The sequence below is a fragment of the Entelurus aequoreus genome, linkage group LG27 (genome assembly GCF_033978785.1).
Source record: "Entelurus aequoreus isolate RoL-2023_Sb linkage group LG27, RoL_Eaeq_v1.1, whole genome shotgun sequence".
Lineage (NCBI taxonomy): Eukaryota > Metazoa > Chordata > Actinopteri > Syngnathiformes > Syngnathidae > Entelurus > Entelurus aequoreus.
The window spans coordinates 16,875,148-16,899,172 of record NC_084757.1 but is presented as its reverse complement, the minus strand read 5'-3'; the positions used below and the strand labels follow the sequence as shown (position 1 = coordinate 16,899,172).

The window sequence follows — 24,025 nt, the reverse complement described above, 5'->3', positions numbered from 1 at the left end:
CGGGCTGCACTAACATCAAATTTCCACATGAAAGTGTGTGCCGGTGCGTGTGTCTGAGACTCCTGGTTAACATAGCACAAAGAATTTAAGCTTTGTATGCGGTGTTTTTCATTTTAAATTTTAATTTTTTTTTTATGTGGCTCCCATTACTTTCTTTAATTCATGAAACTTGCCAAAATGGCTCTTTGAGTGGTAAAGGTTGCCGACCCCTGTGCTATACAAACCACATTACAACAAAAAATATATTTTTCATCCCATTTTTTTTTCCATTTCCATACATTTTTGAAAAAGCTCCATGGAGCCACCAGGGCGCTGCTAAAGAGCCGCATGTGCCTCTAGAGCCGCGGATTGCTGACTTCCGCCCTAACCAGAGAAAAGCATTATTCATCCATCCATCCAATTTTCTACCGCTTGTCCTTCTCGGGGTTGTTTGAAAAAAGTACGTAAGACACAGTGCTGTAGTTCCACTATCAGAATTATTACTGTTCAAAACAGTGCTATTCATTAGTTGTCTTGTAAACATTTGTAAATAAAAATACATATTAAAGAAATTAAAAAAGACCAACTTAAAGTGACATCTGAAACATACAATCTCAACACTAGTACGAGCCAGTGTGTTAGCTACATTATGCAAGCCACCCATTCCACAACATATTTCTTAACTAGATGAGGCAATTCCTTAAGGAATTGCGTGTGAATGCTCCAATGTTGACGAACTGAAATCCTGGAATTTTTTAAATCATTGTTGAAGTAGAACACACAATTCCCAAACAGGCTGAATATTTTGGAGTTGGAACGGTTTGAATCAGATGAAAAATGTGGGAGTTGTGGAACTTTGAAGAATGTCCCATTGATTTCAATGGGAATTTCCCCAAAATTTGGGAATTTCGGGAAAAGCGGGAATTTTTTTGAAAATGGTAAAAAACTTGAATGATCTGAATGAGTTGACATGGTTGGTGTTGGAATTTTTCAAATCGGCCGAGAAATGTTCAAGTAGTAACATTTTAATTGAGAAATGGTATTAAGGAATTCCTGGAAAACCAGGAATTTTTTTAGTTCGAAAAACAACTTCGTTTTTTGTCCTGATTAAGAGAAAAGTTTTGACGATGGAACGCTTGAAATGCGTTGAAAAATGGGGAAGGAGTTGTCGCCAGAAAAAAGGGTCAAAAAATGGTTTGAAAATATTGATTTTTTTTTAAAGTTGGAAAAATACTTTTTTTAATGTCCAGAATGGTGGAATATGTTGAAGGTGGAATGGTTTTAATCGGTTGAAAAATGTGTAAATGGTGGAAGTTTGAAAAATGGCCAATTCATTTTGAATGGAGAAAAATGTCCCGGAAAACCTGGAATTCTGGGAAATCTGGGAATTTTTGGAATTTGTCATGGGAAAGCCCGCGATTCCCTGATAGGCTGAACAGTTTGAAGTTGGAACGGTTTGAATCGTGGGAAAAATGTGAAAGGTAGAGAGCGCGCCAAATTCTGAAGAAGAAGAAGTTGAAGAAATGTACTAAATAGATGATTTGGAGCATTCACACAAAAAAGTCCTTAGGTAAACATGGAATGTTGAATGGCATGCATCAATATGGCACCCACACACAGATGGCTGTATGACGGAGCAAACGTGACAGAACATTCCCCAATAATCTGGGGAAAAAATGCTATTTTGCTAAATCAGATTTTGATAAAATAAATAATAATCACCCTGGGCACTTTATATATATTAAATGGGTTGAATTTGAGCTTCACTTTTTTGGCTACTTTTGATGGCTATGATTGAAATCTGCATTTAAGTTTGCTACCAAATTGAAGGGAAAAGTTTATTAAACATGCTAAATAATTATCTGTAGTATAAACATATTTACCACCTGCGATAAAGCCTAATTTTTGGGGGATTCTCCAGTACACCCCCATACAGACCAGTGGTGTGTCCACCCATTTTTTCCAGGGGTGGCATCCAGAAAACAGTCAGTCTAGCCCAGGAGCAGCTGTAGCTACTATAGTAGTTTACCACAGTTACCACCACCTCGTATGGAGTGAATCATCGTGTAAGACAATTGCTGCCATTAAACAACATTGCACAGTATTGAACTATTACAGTACGTCAGACAACTTACAACAGTTGGCGCAAAATACTAAAACAGAATGTCAACTTTCCTCTTTAATAAAGTTCCAATGTAACATTCATATACCTTTATTTCAAACGTGTCCAACCAAGTATGGAAATTGTTTTGCATATATTACCCATCTGGCCTAGCTAATGGGTTGAATGTAGAGATGTCCGATAATGGCTTTTTGCCGATATTCCGATATTGTCCAACTCTTAATTACCGATTCCGATATCAACCGATATATACAGTTGTGGAATTAACACATTATTATGCCTAATTTTGTTGTGATGCCCCGCTGGATGAATTAAACAATGTAACTTTACCATGAATTGATTAACGTGGGCCGGCCTCCCGACTTAAACAAGTTGAAAAACGTATTCGGGTGTTACCATTTAGTGGTCAATTGTACGGAATATGTACTGTACTGTGCAATCTACTAATACAAGTTTCAATCAATCAAAAACAAGGTTTTCCAAAATAAGAGAACAACTTCAACTCCAGTTATGGAAAAAAGTGCCAACATGGCACTGCCATATTTATTATTGAAGCCAAAAAGTGCATCATTTTTTTTAGCATGCCTCAAAACACCAGCTTGGAATTTGGGACATGCTCTCCCTGAGATAATCCTAATACCCACTACAACTATGGGAAATACTATACTTTGACTTTCACAAAGTGCATTATTTTTTTTTTTTTTTAAAACATGCCTCAAAACAACAGCTACAAAAACAATGAAGGCACACAGCTTCAGTCCAGAGTATACTAGAGCATACTTGCCAGCCTTGAGACCTCCGAATTCGGGAGATGGGGGGGCAGGATTGGGGGGGCGGGGTTTGGTGGTAGCGGGGGGTGTATATTGTAGCGTCCCGGAAGAGTTAGTGCTGCAAGGGGTTCTGGGTATTTGTTATGTTGTGTTACGGTGCGGATGTTCTCCCGAAATGTGTTTGTCATTCTTGTTTGGTGTGGGTTCACAGTGTGGCGCATATTTGTAACAGTGTTAAAGTTGTTTATACGGTCACCCTCAGTGTGACCTGTATGGCTGTTGATCAAGTATGCCTTGCATTCACTTGTGTGTGTGTGTAAAAGCCGCATATATTATGTGACTGGGCCGGCACGCTGTTTGAATGGAGGAAAAGCGGACGTGACGACAGGTTGTAGAGGACGCCAAAGGCAGCAGTGCCTTTAAGGCACGCTCCCAATAATGTTGTTCTGGGTGGAAATCGGGAGAAATTTGGGAGAATGGTTGCCCCGGGAGATTTTCGGGAGGGGTACTGAAATTCGGGAGTCTCCCTGGAAAATTGGGAGGTTGGAACCAATACCGATAATATCCGATATAACATTTTAAAGCATTTATCGGCCGATAATATCGGCAGGCCGATATTATCGGACATCTCTAGTTAAATGGGTGTATTTTTTAATTGTGTATGGTACTATTAGACATTTTTTATAATGTCTACATAGTTCAGTGGGTAAGTTGTGTGTTTTTGTATCACATATTTTAACCTGTGTTTGTTTTTGATCAATTATAGACCATATACATAGAGTCTGTGCACCATTTAATTGTGTAATACACATGGTCAATAATTGCTGTGGACATCACTTAAAAGATGGCAAACTGTACTACTGCATTATACTGTTGAATCATGTTTTAAAAATAAACTTGGCACAACTCGTGTACTGTAGATTGGGGACCCTTGATTTGAAATAAGCAATTTTTTTTGCCATACTACTAGATGGAGTCCAAGTGCAACGCTTACCACAGTTCAAAAAGCACTGTTTCAAATCTCCCCACCTCTGAGTGGGGTGACACCAGGGATGACCTCCCAGATTCTTTATACAGACATGTCACACATGTACATAGTTGGCCCTTTTCCACCAAAAATTTAGGAACTTTTAAGGGGAACTGCACTTATTTTGTAATTTTGCCAATGATTCACAATCCTTATAAGAGACAAGAAGAAATGTGTCCTTTTTAAAATGTGTTCTAACTTGTGAAAAAATGTAAATAAAAGTCTTCAATTGGAGCGAATAGGAGCAATGAAGTCATCACGTCATTGCATCAATTACACCCATAAAGTCCTCTAAAAGACATCCAAAAAGCGCCAACAATATTCTTGTGACCTGGATATTAACCAAGTATTGGCAATATTGTTATTATAAGCGCTAACGCAGACGAACAATTTTTAGTGGCTCATTGATCAAAGAGAGGAAACTCGCTTGTTGATGCTGTATTGACATCATCAGCCGTTTAGCTGATACGTCGCGTCTGACCTGCTGGAAATTAATAAAATAGATAAAAATAAAAATCACCAAAATGATTCCTGAGCGCGACCACCGCTGCTGCTCACTGCTCCTCTCACCTCCCAGGGGGTGGAACAAGGGGATGGGTCAAATGCAGAGGGTAATTTCACCACACCTAGTGTGTGTGTGTGTGACTATCAGTGGTACTTTAACTTCAACTTTAATTCTAGGTAAAATTTATGACTCGAATATGAAAGGGCCCTAGCTATGAACATATCATAGCTTGATAATAATGAATACTTCCTACTTGAAATACTTAAAATAATTATCAACTTATTAACTCCTTTAATTTTCTTTATTTAATATATTGTTTTCTGGATTTTTATTTACATAAAAACTGTGTGTGCACTGTTCACATTTTAACTTACAAAATCGGGGCCAAATACTTATGTTCCATAGTGTATGTGTGCATACACTACCGTTCAAAAGTTTGGGGTCACTTTGAAATGTCCTTATTTTTGAAGGAAAAGCACTGTACTTTTCAATGAAGATAACTTTAAACTAGTCTTAACTCTAAAGAAATACACTCTATACATTGCTAATGTGGTAAATGACTATTCTAGCTGCAAATGTCTAGTTTTTGGTGCAATATCTACATAGGTGTATAGAGGCCCATTTCCAGAAACTATCACTCCAGTGTTCTAATGGTACAATGTGTTTGCTCATTGGCTCAGAAGGCTAATTGATGGTTAGAAAACCCTTGTGCAATCATGTTCACACATCTGAAAACAGTTTAGCTCGTTACAGAAGCTACAAAACTGACCTTCCTTTGAGCAGATTGAGTTTCTGGAGCATCACATTTGTGGGGTCAATTAAACGCTCAAAATGGCCAGAAAAAGAGAAATTTCATCTGAAACTCGACAGTCTATTCTTGTTCTTAGAAATGAAGGCTATTCCACAAAATTGTTTGGGTGACCCCAAACTTTTGAACGGTAGTGTATATATATTTTTTTACATCTTAAATACCCCTTGGAGTACACCCAGCTGAGAATCCGTTTTCTAGAACAGTGATTCTAAAACTAGCGGTACGCAGGCTCCGTCTAGTGATACGCCAAAGAATCACTGGAGAAAAGTACAGTGTTTTAGTATCCAATATTCAAACACAGTGTGTTTGTGTGTAATGTTCATCAATCAATCAGTCAATCAAAGTTTATTTATATAGCCCTTAATCACAAGTGTCTCAAAGGGCTGCACAAGCCACAACGACATCCTCGGCTTAGATCCCACATCTGGGCAAGAAAAAACTCAACCCAATGGGATACAATGAGAAACCTTGTTACATTGTTACATGGCTAAAAATAATAAATATAAATAAAACCTTGGCTTTGTTTTTGATGAATACTTGGGCCTACTACGCTACTGTATTTCAATGTTGGTCATTCTGGTGGTTCTTGGAGAGCCAGGGTTTTTCTGAGGTGGTTCTTCGTTAAAAAAAAGGGAAAACCACTGTTCTACAACACAAGAGGCAAACCCATTATGTCACTTAAGTATCATAAGCTGTCTCGTGAGTTGCTACAAAAATCAAAATGCTAAAGTGAAACTGAACTCATATTTGCACTGAATTGAAAGTAATAGCATACCACTTGTTGTTCTGCAGGCATTCAACGGGTGTTGGCAGAGAGTCAAGGAGAGGGTTTGTCCAATGAGCAGGAGTGGAGGGCTGATATGGGGCAGGATGAGCCAGAGCCCCCTCAAATAAAAGAGGATGAGGAGGAACTGTGGGAGGAGTTTCAAGTGTTGGAGGCTGACGTCAACAAGCTGACATTTCCAGGTGTTCTTGTGAAGAGTGAAGACGATGTGCGTCAGTCCCTTCAGCTTCTTCACAGCCGAAGTGCAGAGAACAGAGGTGCGCAGCCACAAAATCAACACATTACAGAAGGTGATGGAGAAGACATGCAGGACCGTCATATAGGTAATGACAATTCTAAGGGCCCACACAGGCCCAGTAGTCTCTATGACAAAATGATTATGCATACACTGAACTAATATATTTATATTTATTTTTATATGATTGAATCTGAATTAAAACAAAGACACAAGTCATACAAAATTCTAATTTGAATCATTTCAACAACCCCCTTGGCCCCTTCTTAAAAATTACTTTGGTCCACACCTGTGTGCGTGTCTGCGCAATTGCAAACTGCTCCCTTGTCCTGTGGGCACGGAAAATATATGCAGTGCTTAAAATCCAAATCTAACTTAAACTCTAAACAAAATAAACACAACAAATTATTCTGTACCATTTTCAACATGTGGTCACAACAGATAAAACAATGATGACGTTTTAAGGAGGAGAAGAGGTGCAGTGCATCAATAATCATTTTATTGAGCATAACTGATCACTGTTGGCCGTAACTACACCAAAAGAACATCAGCAACAAAACTACTGTCTAACAAAACGGCTCACTTTTTGCCATAATCACACCAAAATAAACAAATTGTATGTCTTATTGACAGGAGCAGCTCTCTTTCATTCGGCCAACTCTTCTGTATTATGACACATTGAAGTTCTACTAAGTAATTTATAATGATATATACTTTGTAATTATTAACATTATTATTAATAATTACTAAGTAACTAAATAATGACCTTTGTCAGATGCTCATAATCAATAATTATGCGCATCTGACGACGGTCAGTTACCTTATCACATGTTCAATATGGTCATGCAAGGTGTGTTATTAGTGGGACATTTAATAGCCTGAATACAAAAAAGTCAAATGTTCAAAGATTTATTATTATTTTTTTCATTTGTTTTTATAGCAATATTAAAGGCCTACTGAAATGATTTTTTTTTATTTAAACGGGGATAGCAGATCCATTCTATGTGTTATACTTGATCATTTCGCGATATTGCCATATTTTTGCTGAAAGGATTTAGTATAGAACAACGACGATAAAGTTCGCAACTTTTGGTCGCTGATAAAAAAAAGCCTTGCCTATACCGGAAGTAGCGTGACGTCACAGGAGGAAGGATTCCTCACAATTCCCCGTTGTTTACAATGGAGCGAGAGAGATTCGGACCGAGAAAGCGACGATTACCCCATTCATTTGAGAGAGGATGAAAGATTCGTGGATGAGGAACGTTAGAGTGAAGAACTAGAGAGGCAGTGCAGGGTGTATCTTTTTTCGCTCTGACCGTAACTTAGGTACAAGGTCTCATTGGATTCCACACACTCTCCTTTTTCCATTGTGGATCACGGATTTGTATTTTAAACCACCTCGGATACTATATCTTCTTGAAAATGAGAGTCGAGAACGCGAAATGGACATTCACAGTGACTTTTATGTCCACGACAATACATCAGCGAAGCTCTTTAGCAACAGAGCTAACGTGATAGCATCTGGCTCAAATGCAGATAGAAACAAAATAAATAAATCCCTGACTGGAAGGATAGACAGAAGATCAACAATACTATTAAACCATGGACATGTAACTACACGGTTAATAATTCTCAGCCTGGCAAAGCTTAACAATGCTGTTGCTAACGACGCTGAAGCTAACTTAGCAACTTAGCAACCGGACCTCACAGAGCTATGATAAAAACATTAGCGCTCCACCTACGCCAGCCAGCCCTCATCTGCTCATCAACACCCGTGCTCACCTGCGTTCCAGCGATCGACGGCGCGATGAAGGACTTCACCCGATCATCCGTGCGGCTAGCATTGGCTAGGCGTCTGCTATCCAAGTAAGTACTCCTTGTTGTGTTGCTACAGCCAGCCGCTAATACACCGATCCCACCTACAACTTTCTTCTTTGCAATCTCCATTGTTCATTAAACAAATTGCAAAAGATTCACCAACACAGATGTCCAGAATACTGTGGAATTGTTCGATGAAAACAGAGCAGTTTGTATGGTGACACATTGGGTACGAATACTTCCGTTGCCGTCGTGACGTCACGCGCACATGCATAAAGCCTTGCCTATACCGGAAGTAGCGTGACTTCACAGAAGGTAATATTCCTCACAATTTTCCTTTGTTTTCAATGGAGCGAGAGAGATTCGGAGCGACAAAGCGACGATTACCCCATTAATTTGAGCGAGGATGTAAGATTCGTAGATGAGGAACGTTACAGTGAAGGACTAGAGAGGCAGTGATGGACGTATCTTTTTGCGCTCTGACCGTAACTTAGGTACAAGCTGGCTCATTGGATTCCACACTCTCTCCTTTTTCTATTGTGGATCACGGATTTGTATTTTAAACCACCTCGGATACTATATCCTCTTGAAAATGAGAGTCGAGCACGCGAAATGGACATTTAAAGTGACTTTTATCTCCACGACAATACATCGGTGACACACTTAGCTACTGAGCTAACGTGATAGCATCGTTCTCAAATGAAGATAGAAACAAAAGAAATAAACCCCTGACTGGAAGGATAGACAGAAGATCAACAATACTATTAAACCATGTACATGTAACTACACGGTTACATCAACAGCCGTGCTCACCTGCGTTCCAGCGATCGACGGCGTGACGAAGGACACCCATCATCGACGAAGCTCTGTAGCATGAGCTAACGTGATAGCATCTGTCTCAAATGCAGATAGAAACAAAATAAATAAATCCCTGACTGGAAGGATAGACAGAAGATCAACAATACTATTAAACCATGTACATGTAACTACATGGTTAAAAACTCTCAGCCTGGTAAGGCTTAACAGTGCTGTTGCTAACGACGCTAAGGCTAATTTAGCAACTTAGCAACCGGACCTCACAGAACTATGATAAAAACATTAGCGCTCCACCTACGCCAGCCAGCCCTCATCTTCCCATCAACACCCGTGCTCACCTGCGTTCCAGCGATCGACGGCGCGACGAAGGACTTCATCCGTGGGTTTGGCGGCTAGCATCGGCTAGGCATCTGCTAAGTAAGTAGTCCTTGTTGTGTTGCTGTAAGTATTGTACTCAGCCGCTAATACACCGATCGATCCCACCTACAACGTTCTTCTTTGCAGCCTCCATTGTTCATTAAACAAATTGCAAAAGATTCACCAACACAGATGTCCAGAATACTGTGGAATTTTGTCGAAGAAAACAAGAGGTTTTTGTATCGGGTCCGATGGGGTCCAACCACTTCTGTGGATTTTGTGACGTCACGCGCATAAGTCATATCCAAAGGAGTTTTTCAACCGGAAGTGTGGCGGGAAATTTAAAATTGCACTTTATAAGTTAACCCGGCCGTATTGGCATGTGTTGCAATGTTAAGATTTCATCATTGATATATAAACTATCAGACTGCGTGGTCGGTAGTAGTGGGTTTCAGTAGGCCTTTAAAGCTATGATGCTAAGAAGCCCATTTAGATTTTGTCCATAGGTTAGTTCTACATCAGTTTTTCCATGAAAAAACAATTAATGTTTACAATATATATAATGAAACAATAAACCTTTATGTTCTGCTGCACCAGAATCAGCAGTGGCTGCTTCATCTGATTTTAACCCCATTCCTAGCAGTTCAATGATGTCTTTAAAGGTGAGTGAGTGATGTTTTGGTTTATCGATGAACAGCTGTAACACTGGCAGTGACTAAGACCTAAATTAACACCTTGGCTATTTCAATTATATAATTGCGAAATGTATGCTACATTTTTATAACTCAATTTAAATTCTAGATTGAGATTAGATGAGGCTTGTTGCTGTTTTTCATATTTGTTTTATAACAACGTATTCCATGTGCTCTTTGTTTTACTTGGACATTTAAAGTAAATGCTACATACACTATATTGCCAAAAGTATTTGGCCACCCATCTAAATGATCAGAATCAGGTATCCTAATCAATTGACAGGTGTATAAAATCAAGCACTACAAACATTTCTGAAAGAATGGGCCGCTCTCAGGAGCTCAGTGATTTCCACCGTGGAACTGTCATAGGATGCCAACTGTGCAACAAATACAGTCGTGAAATTTCCTTGCTCCTAAATATTCCAAATTTAACTGTCAGCTTTATTATAAGAAAATGGAAGAGTTTGGGAACAACATCAACTCAGCCACGAAGTGGTAGGCCACGTAAATTGACAGAGAAGGGTTAGTGGATGCTTAAACGCATAGTGCAAAGAGACTTTCTGCACAGTCAGTTGCTACAGAGCTCCAAACTTCATGTGACCTTCCAATTGCCCACATACAGTACGCAGAGAGCTTCATTGAATGGGTTTCCATGGCTGAGCAGCTGCATCTAAGCCATACGTCACCAAGTCCAGTGCAAAGCGGGGGATGCAGTGGTGTAAAGCCTGTCGCCACTGGACTCTAGAGCAGTGGAGACGCGTTCTCTGGAGTGATGAATCACGCTTTTCCATCTGGCAATCTGATGGACGAGTCTGGGTTTGGAGGTTGCCAGGAGAACGATACATTTCGGACTGCATTGTGCCGAGTGTGAAATTTGGTGCAGGAGGAATTATGGTGTGGGGTTGTTTTTCAGGAGTTGGGCTTGGCCCTTTAGTTCCAGTGAAAGGAAGTTTGAATGCTCCAGAATACCAAAACCTTTTGGACAATGCCATGCTCCCAACCTTGTGGGAACAGTTTGGAGCAGACCTCTTTCTCTTCCAACATGACTGTGCACCAATGCACAAAGCAAGGTCCATAAAGACATGTATGACAGAGTTTGGTGTGGATTAACTTGACTGGCCTGCACAGAGTCCTGACCTGAACCCGATAGAACACCTATGAGACGAATTAGAACGGAGATTGAGAGCCAGGCCTTCCCGACCAACATCAGTGTGTGACCTCACCAATGCGCTTTTGGAAGAATGGTGGAAAATTCCTATAAACACACTCTGCAACCTTGTGGACAGCCTTCCCAGAAGAGTTGAAGCTGTAATAGCTGCAAAAGGTGGACCGACATCATATTGAACCCTATGGGTTAGGAATGGGATGGCACTTCAAGTTCACATTTGAGTCAAGGCAGGTGGCCAAATACTTTTGGCAATATAGTGTATTTACCTGTGGACTATGTTGAGCCAGGACAGTTTTTTTTTTTTGTTGCATATCAGTGCTTGATAGGTAAAGTTGGTATTTTATTGTGTTTAACAATGTGTTGAGTGGTTAATTGAACATGTATTTGCAATCGGAGGTGTATTAACTTGTTGCAAATCAGTGAAATGAGAATAAGAACTAATTATACATAATTGACATAATAATACTTAAAGTGGTTAATCGTAAAAAAAAAGAAACAAATCGGGTGTATTGCACCAGGCATCGTCAAGAACACTGAAAAACAAGAACATTAAAGGTGGCAATGGCCTTCTTTAAGGGGTCCACAATTCCTAGCAATGGCCCCGACGACATATAGTTATAATCTTCTGAGGCTGAGCTCAGTGATGAGGTCAAAATGTGTAACTGAAATCATATTTGCGCTGAATTGAAAGTAATAGCATATCACTTGTTGTTCTGCAGGCATTCAACGGGTGTTGGCAGAGAGTCAAGAAGAGGGTTTGCCCAAGCATCATGAACCAGAGCCCCCCCACATAAAAGAGGAACTGTGGGAAGAGTTTCATGTGTTGGAGTCTGACGTCATCAACAAGCTGACATTTACAGGTGTTCTTGTGAAGAGTGAGGACAGTGACCACGATGCGTGTCAGTCCCTTCAGCTTCTTCCCAGTAAAAGTGCAGGAAACAGAGGGGCGCAGCCACAAAGTCAACACATTTCAGAAGGTGATGGAGACGACATGTCAGACTCTTCTGAGACTGAGCTCAGCAATGAGGTCCAAGAAGCTGCTGAGAATAATAATGACTCTAAAGGTGATATGACACATCACACTGACAACAAACACTTTGTCTGCTCTGAATGTGGGAAATCTTTTGACAAAAAGGGAAACCTGAACAGACACGTCCAAGTACACACTGGAGAGAAACCTTTTGCATGCTCAGTTTGCGCTAAAAGATTCTCTTCAAAGTGCGCCCTGAAAAGACACATGATGATACACACAGGGGAGAATCCCTTTTCCTGCTCCGTTTGTGCTAAAACATTCCGAGATAGTTATGAATTGATGTTACACATGAGAATACACACCGGCGAGAAACCTTTTTCCTGTTCTATTTGCAGGAATAACTTCTCCAGAAAACTCGATATGTTAACACACATGAGATCCCACATGGAGAAACAGTGTGTCTGCTCGCTTTGCCCGAAAAGATTCACTAGTAAAAAGTACGCCATGATACACATGAGAACACACACCGGGGAAAAACCGTTCAGTTGCAACGTGTGCAATAAAAGGTTCGCGTATAGATATCAGGTCAGCAGACACAAGTGTGTAACAGTCATGGAAGCTGCAGGGACTTGAGTACACTCAAACTGTATTTGTGCTAAATGTACTTAAAAACACAGCATGCTCAAAAAGCTGTTTATATTGTACTCTATGTCAGGGGTGTTCACCTTTTTCCACACAAATAGCCAAAAAGTTTATATATTTAGTACCAATAACAATGATGGATGGCAACTAGTTAGCTTTGCGAAAATGCTACCATGATTGTGTAAGCGTTAAAGGTGTCTCAAACTTTTTCACTTCCGATACGATAACGATACTGATCAGATCCGATATCAGCAGAAATCATACATCATTTTATTATTTTGTAGTGTGGAACGTTAGGAAAGGTTTGGTCAAGTGAAATTTGTCAACAGAGTACAAAGATAGGTTTGAAAAACACTATTCTATTTATTATTAATCGTCTGGAATGGACCTAATCTGTTTTTAAGTTGAAGTGAAGTGGTAATTGTCTTTGGCGACATCTTGTGATCACAAACATGTATTAAGTTAAGGTCATGACGCAGTAAAATGAATGGTGCGGACCCGTTTGTTACTGGATACTTTCTCATATGTTTTTGCCTTGTAGACTTTGTATCTGTAAGTAATATAATATAATATAATATATGTAATATAATAATTATTTATCCATCCATCCATCTATTTTTTACCGAGGGTTTTTTATATTGGCAAATGTGTTTTAGACTGCAATATTGTTCAATTAAGAACACTTATTTTTATCTAGCGTGTGCTATTGTGTGCTTAGCTGTTGTGTAGCTACTAGTAGCCTCTAGACTACCATGTTTACTTTTTGTAAATGACTAAAATACAAGAAAAAAATAACTGTGTGCTTATTGGAGGACATATACATTTTAACGGAATGTCCCGCTTTTCACAAGTAAACACGGACTGGTTCTAGCTATACAAAATACAAATACAGTATTGTAAAAGTTTAGATGCAAGCCAATTTAATCCAATGCTTGTTTTTTTATGCAGATATTGGACTGATATGTAATATTAATATCCGATCGGGGCACCACAAGTAATCTTAAAAGATCAGTATGAATACATATTACATTTGGGAAGCCAAATTTGGCCCCCGGCGCCCACTTTGGGCACCCCTGCTCTATGTGAAGCATCTCATCTTTTTGTGTTACGTGTGTTTTGCCCTCCAATGACTTCTAAAGTTGTGGACAGGTTTGGAAAATGTGCATTTGTCTAAACTTGCAGTGTTGGCTGCAAGCGCCTCTTAGAGGGCCGCCAAAAATATCCGTTTCTCCGCTGTGGCTACTCAGTTGTAATACACTTTTCCACCACTTGCAGCACTAATAACAATACAAAACAAACAGAATAAGTCCTGAGCTAAAGTCATAGAGAAGTTGCTTAAATTAAAAAAATATGACTAACGTGTTGAAGCTTTATTTTCGTTTACACTTTAATTTTATTGATAGCTTAGTCAAAGAACATGTTTATTCTTAATTTACTTAATTTATTTTAGCGCAACATACTAGTATGTAAGTGTATTTTCCATCAATGAGTCCCTTCTTATGCAATATATTTGGTTATTACTTGTTTTTTTAATCAGCCTGATCAAATGCCTAAGGTTTATGTGTTTAATAAATAATAATCTTTGTGATCAACCCATGGTTTCATATACAAAACCCAAAACCAGTGAAGTTGGCACATTGTGTAAATCGTAAATAAAAACAGAAAACAATGATTTGCAAATCCCTTTCAACCTATTTTCGATTGAATAGACTGCAAAGACAAGATACTTAACGTTCGAACTGGATAACTTTGTTATTTTTTGCAAATATTAGCTCATTTGGAGTTTGATGCCTGCAACATGTTTTTAAAAAGCTGGCACGAGTGGCAAAAAAGACTGAGAAAGTTGAGGAATGCTCATCAAACACTTATTTGGAACATCCCACAGGTGAACAGGCTAATTGGGAACAGGTGGGTGCCATGATTGGGTATAAAAGCAGCTTCCATGAAATGCTCAGTCATTCACAAACAAGGATGGGGCGAGGGTCACCACTTTGTGAACAAATGCATGAGCAAATTGTCAAACACTAGAAGAACAACATTTCTCAACATGCTATTGCAAGGAATTCAGGGATTTCACCATCTAAGGTCTGTAATATCATCAAAAGGTTTAGAGAATCTTGAGAAATCACTGCATATAACATTGAATCCCCGTGACCTTGGATCCCTCAGGCGGTACTGCATTAAAAAGCGACATCAGTGTGTAAAGGATATCACCACATGGGAACAGGAACACTTCAGAAAATCACTGTCAGTAACCTCAGTTGGTCGCTGCAGCTGTGAGTGCAGGTTAAAACTCTACTATGCAAAGTGAAAGCCATTTATCAACAACACCCAGAAACGCCGCCGGCATTTCTGGGCCTGAGCTCATCTAAGATGGACTGATGCAAAGTGGAAAAGTGTTCTGTGGCCTGACGAGTCCACATTTCAAATTGTTTTTGGAAACTGGACGTTGTGTCCTCCGGAACAAAGAGGAAAAGAACCATCCGGATTGTTATAGGCGCAAAGTTCAAAAGCCGGCATCTGTGATGGTATGGGGGTGTATTAGTGCCCAAGACATGGGTAACTTACACATCTGTGAAGGCACCATTAATGCTGAAAGGTACATACAGGTTTTGGAGCAACATATGTTGCCATCCAAGCAACGTTATCATGGACACCCCTGCTTATTTCAGCAAGACGATGCTAAGCCACGTGTTACAACAGCGTGGCTTCATAGTAAAAGAATGCATGTACTAGACTAGCCTGCCTGTAGTCCAGACCTGTCTCCCATTGAAAATATGTGGCGTATTATGAAGCCTAAAATACGACAACGGAGACCCCGGACTGTTGAACAACTTAAGCTGTACATCAAGCAAGAATGGGAAATAATTCCACCTGAAAAGCTTCAAAAATTGGTCTCCTCAGTTCCCAAACATTTACTGAGTGTTGTTAAAAGGAAAGGCCATGTAACACAGTGGTAAAAATGCCCCGGTGCCAACTTTTTTGCAATGTGTTGCTGCCATTAAATTCTAAGTTAATGATTATTTGCACACAAAAAATAAGTTTCTCAGTTCGAACTTTAAATATCTTGTCTTTGCAGTCTATTCAATTGAATATAAGTTGAAAATGATTTGCAAATCATTGTATTCTTTTTTTTATTTACGAATTACTCAACGTGCCAACTTCACTGGTTTTGGTTTTGTAATTTGGCAACGTAAACTGTAATTAGGTTAGAAATAATTATTGCATACGATTAAAATCAGTGTTGGTATTTGAGTAGTGCAAAAAGTTGGGTCCCTAAGTGAAAAAAGGTTTGGAACCCCTGGTCTCAATGACCATTTATTCACCAACAATGAGTTTGTCTAAGTCTAATATTTATCGACGTATTACTGTCACCAGATTGTCATTTGGTATTTTAATGAAATAAAATATCAGTAATTATCCCTATTGATGTTGTCATACTCATAAACTTGTGTTTCATTTTAAAAAAAACAAAAAACGACGACAATGAATTGATTAACATGGACCCCGACTTAAAAAAGTTGAAAAATGTATTCAGGTGTTACCTTTTAGTAGTCAATTGTACGGAATATGTACTGTACTGTGCAATCTACTAATAAAAGTTTCAATCAATCAATCAATCCGGCAAAATAGAATACAATAGAATGGACTTTATTGTCATTATATTTGCATATAACGAGATTAAGGACTCCAATTTAAGGTGCGGTATTGGGAACAAATATGGGATAAAAAGAAATTACACAATAAGTAATAGAGATAAAACTAAGAATTGAAATAAATAGACTACTATCCAATAAAAATAATAAGCAACCCTGTACAATAGACAAAACAACATACAAAATACTGCTGACCTGTCTCCACTCGGGATGGTTTCCTGCTGGCCCCACTATGGACTGGACCAGGGGTAGGGAACCTATGGCTCTCGAGCCAGGTGTGGCTCTTTTGATGACTGCATCTGGCTCTCAGATAAATCTTAGCTGACATTGCTTAACACGATAAGTAATGAATAATTCCGCTGGTAATCAGTTTAAAAAATAACGTTCAAAATATAAAACATTCTCATGCATTTTAATCCATCCATTCGTTTTCTACCGCACCTGTTCAAGAAGTCGTAATATTGGTAAGAAGTATTTTATTTATTATTGGTTAGCTTCAGAATAACAATGTTATTAAAAATAATAAGAGACTTATTATACTCTAAAAATGTTGGTCTTACTTAAAAATGCACACATTTAGTTGTATTCAGTGTTAAAAATATTATATGGCTCTAATGGAAATACATTTTAAAATATTTGGCTTTCATGGCACTCTCAGCCTAAAATGTTCCCGACCCCTGGACTGGACTCTCACTGTTGTGTTGGATCCACTGTGAACTGGACTTTCTCTGATCTGTTGGATCCACTATGGACTGGACTTTCACAATCACCATTAGGGATGTCCGATAATATCGGCCTGCCGATATTATCGGCCGATAAATGCGTTAAAATGTAATATCGGAAATTATCGGTATCGGTTTTTTTATTATCTGTATCGTTTATTTTTTTATTAAATCAACATAAAAAACACAAGATACACTTACAATTAGTGCACCAACCCAAAAAACCTCCCTCCCCCCCATTTCTTTCTGTTATCAATATTCTGGTTCCTACATTATATATCAATATATATCAATACAGTCTGCAAGGGATACAGTCTGTAAGCACACATGATTGTGGGTGCTGCTGGTCCACTAATAGTACTAACCTTTAACAGTTAATTTTACTCATTTTCATTAATTACTAGTTTCTATGTAACTGTTTTTATATTGTTTTACTTTCTTTTTTATTCAAGAAAATGTTTTTAATTTAGTTATCTAATTTTTATTTTTATTTTTTAAAGTATCTTATCTTCACCATACATGGTTGTCCAAATTAGGCATAATAATGTGTTAATTCCACGACTGCATATATCGGTTGATATCGGTATCGGTTAATATCGGTATCGGTAATTAAAGAGTTGGACAATATCGGATATCGGCAAAAAGCCATTATCGGACATCCCTAATCACCATGATGAAGTCATCATCATGGCGCTGATGAAGGCTGCCTCGGTGCTCTTGTGCGCTCTGTTTTGTTTGTTTTTGTACATAAATTGTGTTTCCGGGTGCTCTTACACCCGTGAAGAGCTACTGAACATCAGATCCACCATCCCTATGGACTTGTTACCAGTCATCTTAGCGTCAGCTGCGGATTTGGTCCATTCTGCGATCAAAAGAGGGAAACCGCATCGAAGAGGAAAGAGAGCGGGCGCACTTGTCCGTCTTCGCGGACGGGGATTATGCACGCCTCTACCAGGCATCTTCCTCTCCAACGTCCGCTCACTTGCCAACAAGATGGACGAGCTAGCGTTGCTGATGAGAAGGAACAAGGACTTCTCCTCATCTTGTGTGTTGTGCTTCACGGAGACTTGGCTGAGCGCAAGTGTCCCGGACAGCGCGCTTCAACTGGAGGGCTTTCATCTCCTCCGCGCGGACCGAGACGCGGCGCTCTCTGGCAAAAAAAGAGGCGGTGGACTCTGCTTCTTTATCAACAATAGCTGGTGTACAGACGTGACAGTGATTTCTAGACACTGTTCTTCTTCTCTGGAATATTTCTTCATCCACTGTAAGCCCTTTTACTCACCGCGTGAGATTGTTTCATTCATTCTAGTGGCTGTTTACATCCCGCCCGGCGCGGACGTGCGTGACGCTCAGCGCGCGCTCGCAGGACAGATCTTACATGTGGAACGGTCTTTTCCTGACTCTCTTGTTATCGTGCTTGGTGACTTTAACAAGGGAAATTTGAGCCAGGAATTACCAGAGTATAGACAGTTTATTAAATGCCTGACCAGAGAGGAGAACACGCTGGATCACTGCTACACTACAATAAGCAAGGCTTTTCATGCAGTCCCGCGCGCTGCTCTTGGACTATCAGATCACGTGATGGTGCACTTAATCCCTTCATACAGACAGAGACTGAAACTGGCTAAACCTGTTATGAGGAACATTAAGTGTTTCACCGCCGAGTCTGTGGACGAGTTGCGTGCTTGGAGCGGCCACGAACAATCTGGACGAGTATACGGACACTGTGACCTCATACATACAGTTCAATGAGGCGCGCATCATTCCAACGCGCACCAGGGTTTGTTATAACAACGACAAGCCCTGGTTCACACCCAAGCTCCGACAGCTGCGCAAGAAGGAGGCTGCGTGGAGAAGCGGGGACCGAAGTACATACAGAGAAGCGAAGTACCACTTCACCGGGGAAGTGGAGAAAGCTAAATATGTGTACTCTAACCGTCTACAGGAACAGTTCCGCTCCAATGATTCTGCGGCAGTTTGGAGAGGTCTAAGGGCCCTTACGAACTTTAAGCCCAAAACCCCCCAGGCCCTGAATGACCGGACTCTCGCTCAGGGCCTCAACACACATTACTGTCGTCATGAACGGCCTTCAGCTCATCAAAGCCATGCTCCCCCCACCATCACCCTCCCCAACAATGCCAGCACTTCATTAAATGAGTTAAAGGACTCAAAGGACTCAAATGACATCACAGGACTCCAAAAACATCATAAGACTGTAAAGACCCTCTCCATCAAAGAAGAGGATGTACGCCGGCAGTTCTTGAAGCTGAATACGCGGAAGGCCCCCGGGCCGGATGGTGTCTCCCCCTCCACTCTCAGACACTGTGCGGACCAGCTGGCTCCTGTCTTCACTGACATTTTTAACACCTCTCTGGAGCTATGCCGCGTGCTGTCCTGCTTTAACACCTCTACCATTGTCCCTGTCCCCAAGAAAGCACGGATCACAGGACTAAATGACTACAGGCCGGTCGCGCTGACGTCTGTGGTCATGAAGTCCTTTGAGCGCTTGGTCCTGCCCCACCTCAAGGACATCACCGCCCCCCTCCTGGACCCACTGCAGTTTGCCTACAGAGCCAACAGGTCTGTGGATGATGCAGTGAACCTGGCCCTCCACTTCATCCTGGAGCATCTGGACTCCCCAGGAACCTACGCTAGGATCCTGTTTGTGGACTTCAGCTCTGCCTTCAACACCATCCTCCCTGGACTGCTACGAGACAAGCTCTACCAGCTCAGCGTGCCCGACTCCCTCTGCAGTTGGATTAATGACTTCCTGACAGACCGAAGACAGCACGTACGGCTGGGGAAGAATGTCTCGGACAGTCGAACCACAAACACGGGTACTCCTCAGGGCTGTGTACTCTCCCCCTGGCTCTTCTCCCTGTATACAAACTGCTGCACCTCCAGTCACCAATCCGTAAAACTGCTCAAGTTTGCGGATGACACCACCCTCATCGGGCTCATCTCGAATGGCGATGAGTCCGCCTACAGGAGAGAGGTGGACCGGCTGACGTCCTGGTGCAGCCTCAACAACCTGGAGCTGAACGCCCAGAAAACAGTGGAGATGATCATGGACTTCAGGAAAGTCACAGCCCCACCATCCCCCCTCACCCTGATTGACTCTCCCACCCCCGTCCCCATTGTGGACTCCTTCCGTTTCTTGGGCACCATCATCACCCAGGACCTCAAGTGGGAGCTGACCATCAGTTCCCTCACCACCTACTCAGTGGCCTAGTGGTTAGAGTGTCCGCCCTGAGATCGGTAGGTCATGAGTTCAAACCCCGGCCGAGTCATACCAAAGACTATAAAAATGGGACCCATTACCTCCCTGCTAGGCACTCAGCATCAAGGGTTGGAATTGGGGGTTAAATCACCAAAAATTATTCCCGGGCGCGGCACCGCTGCTGCCCACTGCTCCCCTCACCTCCCAGGGGGTGAACAAGGGGATGGGTCAAATGCAGAGGACACATTTCACCACACCTAGTGTGTGTGTGACAATCATTGGTACTTTAACTTTAACTTTAACTTAAGAAGGCCCAGCAGAGGATGTACTTCCTGCGGCAGCTGAGGAAACTTAAGGTGCCGACCGAGATGCTGGTGCAGTTTTACTCAGCCATCATAGAGTCCATCCTGACCTCCTCCATCACAGTGTGGTTCCCCGGCGCCACAGTCCAGGATAAGAATAGACTGCAGCGCATCGTACGTGCTGCTGAGAAGGTGATTGGCCGCAAGCTCCCATCCCTCCAGGACTTGTTCTCCTCCAGGACCAGGAGGTGCGTGGGTCGGATCACAGCTGACTCTTCTCACCCTGGACACACACTATTCTCCCCTCTCCCCTCAGGCAGGAGACTATGCTCCATCCAGACCCATACCTCCCGCCACCTGAACAGTTTTTTCCCCTCGGCCATCAGGCAAATGAACAATAACTCCTAACAGCAGCTCCTTGAATTCCTTGAATTCCTTCTAAGTCTATCTGATAGCTCAGTTACAGCTCTTTTTTATTACCAAATATGTGTTATATGTGTTTTATGTCGCACGTTTGCACCAAGAAAAATTCCTAGTTTGTGAACCCGTTCTCAAACAATGGCAATAAAACTATTCTGATTCTGATTCTGATTCTGATATTATGCTAGACCCACTCGACATCCATTGCTTTCGGTCTCCCCTAGAATGGGGGCGGGGGGGGGGGGGGGTACCCACATATGCGGTCCTCTCCAAGGTTTCTCATAGTCATTCACATCGACGTCCCACTGGGGTGAGTTTTTCCTTGCCCTTGTGGACTCTGTACCGAGGATGTCGTTGTGGCTTGTGCAGCCCTTTGAGACACTTGTGATTTAGGGCTACATAAATAAACATTGATTGATTGATTGATTGACAATATACAGAACAAGACAAAGAGTACCGGAGTGATAACAATCAGTGTCGGATGTATTGCACTCGAAGGGTAAAATTGCACTGGTAGAGGGCAGTGTTGCGATGTTAAGGTAAGCCGCTGTAAAAATAGCCAACAAAGAAGAAAATGCGGAAGTGTTGAATTCGCTGACCTGAAAGCCAACGCGAATGCAGGCTGTTGTCTTTATTGTTGCCTTTGTACTTACGCGTACGTTTGACGCGTGATAAAGAAACAATATCAAAGCTTGTTGGCGCCGATATAGACCCGGCGAAAACTGTTCAGTTGGCTTTAAATATAATCCGCCTGTTTCCTAGCTGCAGAGGTTAGCAAGCCCTTGCTAATAAGCGCTAGCGTGGGAAAAAATGTGTAAAGTCCAAAAGCTGAGAGCCTTGATGGAGCAGCGACTCAATTCCGTCGTGGAAGAAATATTCGGACTGTTCGAAAGAACCATAGCAGAGTACGAGGAGGAACTTTCCAGAACAAAAGAGGAGTACGAGAGGCAACGCGAACAACTGGATGCTGCTCTCAGACCTCCAGTTCGATTACACGGAGCAGGTTTGTTTACATCTTCGCATTTTAACTAAATTAAACCTAAAAATTACACACATTGTGTTTTTTTATTGCGCAAATGATTTTAATTGCCCAAATTTATTCACTAAATGGAAGTGGTACGGCAACAGCACTGGGGTAAAAAAAAACTTTGATTGATTGATTGAAACTTTTATTAGTAGATTGCACAGTGAAGTACATATTCCGTACAATTGACCACTAAATGTTAACACCCGAATACGTTTTTCAACGTGTTTAAGTCGGGGTCCACTTTAATTGATTCATGATACAGATATATACTGTTTTCATAATGCAGTCATCACACAAGATAATCATCAGTGTATATACATTGAATTATTTACATTATTTACAATCCGGGGTGTGGGATATGTGTGTGTGTGGGGGGTAGGATTGGTTGGTATCAACACTTCAGTCATCAACAATTGCATCATCAGAGAAATGGACATTGGAACAGTGTAGGACTGACTTGGTAGGATATGTCCAGCAAGTAGTGGACATAGAGAGATCAGAAAGTATAAGAAAAAGTTAGTGTCCCCATTTGATTATTTACATTTGATTATTTACAATCCGGGGAGGTAGGATGTGGAAGGGAGGGTTTTAGTTTAGGGTTAAAGTTGCCATGAGGTGTTCTTTCAGTGCGGTTTTGAAGGAGGATAGAGATGCCCTTTCCTTTACACATGTTGGGAGCGCATTCCACATTGATGTGGCATAGAAAGAGAATGAGTTAAGACCTTTGTTAGATCGGAATCATTTTGGACAATTCCATGCTCCCAACCTTGTGGGAACAGTTTGGAGCTGGCCCCTTCCTCTTGAAACATGAATGTGCACCAGTGCACAAAGCAAGGTGCATAAAGACATGAATGACAGAGTCTGGTGTGGATAAACTTGACTGGCCTGCAACAGAATGCTGACCTGAACTATATAGAACACCTTTGGGATGAATTAGAACAGAGACTGAGAGCCAGTCGACCAACATCAGTGTGTGACCTCACCAATGCGCTTTTGAAAGAATGGTGGAAAATTCCGATAAACACAATCCACAACCTTGTGGACAGCCTTCACAGAAGAGTTGAAGCTGTAATAGCTGCAAAATGTGGACCGACATCATATTCAACCCTATGGGTTAGGAATGAGATGGCACTTCAAATACACTCGCACACACACATACACCCACAGGGGACCCCTGAGGTGTCATCATTGACTATTTGACAATTTATTTTTTATTATTATTATCTTTAGTGTTGACTTAATTTTTCAACTATATGTTACTCAAACAACAAGCACATAACATTACTCTGTCGGGGAGAAGAAACACCCCACAATGTATGTCGTTTTGACGCCATGGTTCCACCTCTACCATACTTTACTGAACCAGGAGTCCTCGATTGCATTTGTGTATGGAACACAATCTTTTCTTCACAAGACCCAGGATAGACCAGGGGTTAAGACTGCTGACTCGGAATGAAAGGTACTGGGTTCAAACCCCACTCTGGTTGATGGTATTTTGTTCTACCTCATCATACTTTACTAAGCCAGGAGTCCTCGATTACATTTGTGTATGGAAACAAATACGCTCTCCACAAGACTCAGGAGGTGGTTAAGACTGTTGACTCAGGTTGAAGGGTGCTGGGTTCAAATCCTGGTTGGGTTGACATGTAATTTACAAAACCGCCTGGAGGCTTCAAGGTGACATATATTGTGACTGTCACTTCTCCCATGTAATGTTAAAATAATTATTTAATAAACTTTTTTTTTTATCCAATTACAATTAACCTATTTTCTTTTAATTGTACCCAGGTGAAGTCATTGGTCAACGCTCTTTATTATTAATTTTATACTCATATTCCCACCCACCTCAGGAATTACACTCACTCGCACACAGGTAACCCCTGAGGTGTCATCATTGACTATTTGACCATTTATTTTTGATTATTATTATCTTTAGTGTTGACTTGATTTTTCAACTATATGTTACTCAAACAACTAGC

The 24,025-nt window shown here is 41.0% G+C and overlaps 1 protein-coding gene across 5 annotated transcripts in view; it reads left to right on the top strand.

Annotated features, from left to right (window-relative positions):
- LOC133644497 (zinc finger protein 391-like) overlaps positions 1 to 24,025 on the top strand; it is a 41,692-nt gene that overhangs the window by 5,837 nt on the left and 11,830 nt on the right. For 3 of the 5 annotated variants that reach the window (XM_062039020.1, XM_062039018.1, XM_062039021.1), the window contains exons 2-3: positions 6,007 to 6,321; positions 11,804 to 12,148. In XM_062039020.1, coding sequence (XP_061895004.1) covers positions 6,075 to 6,321; positions 11,804 to 12,148 — 592 coding nt within the window. In that variant the 5' untranslated portion in view covers positions 6,007 to 6,074. Of the gene's footprint in view, positions 1 to 6,006; positions 6,322 to 11,803; positions 12,149 to 21,594; positions 22,023 to 24,025 lie in introns of those variants that run through there. The other 2 variants (XM_062039019.1, XM_062039022.1) reach the window with 2 other exon arrangements.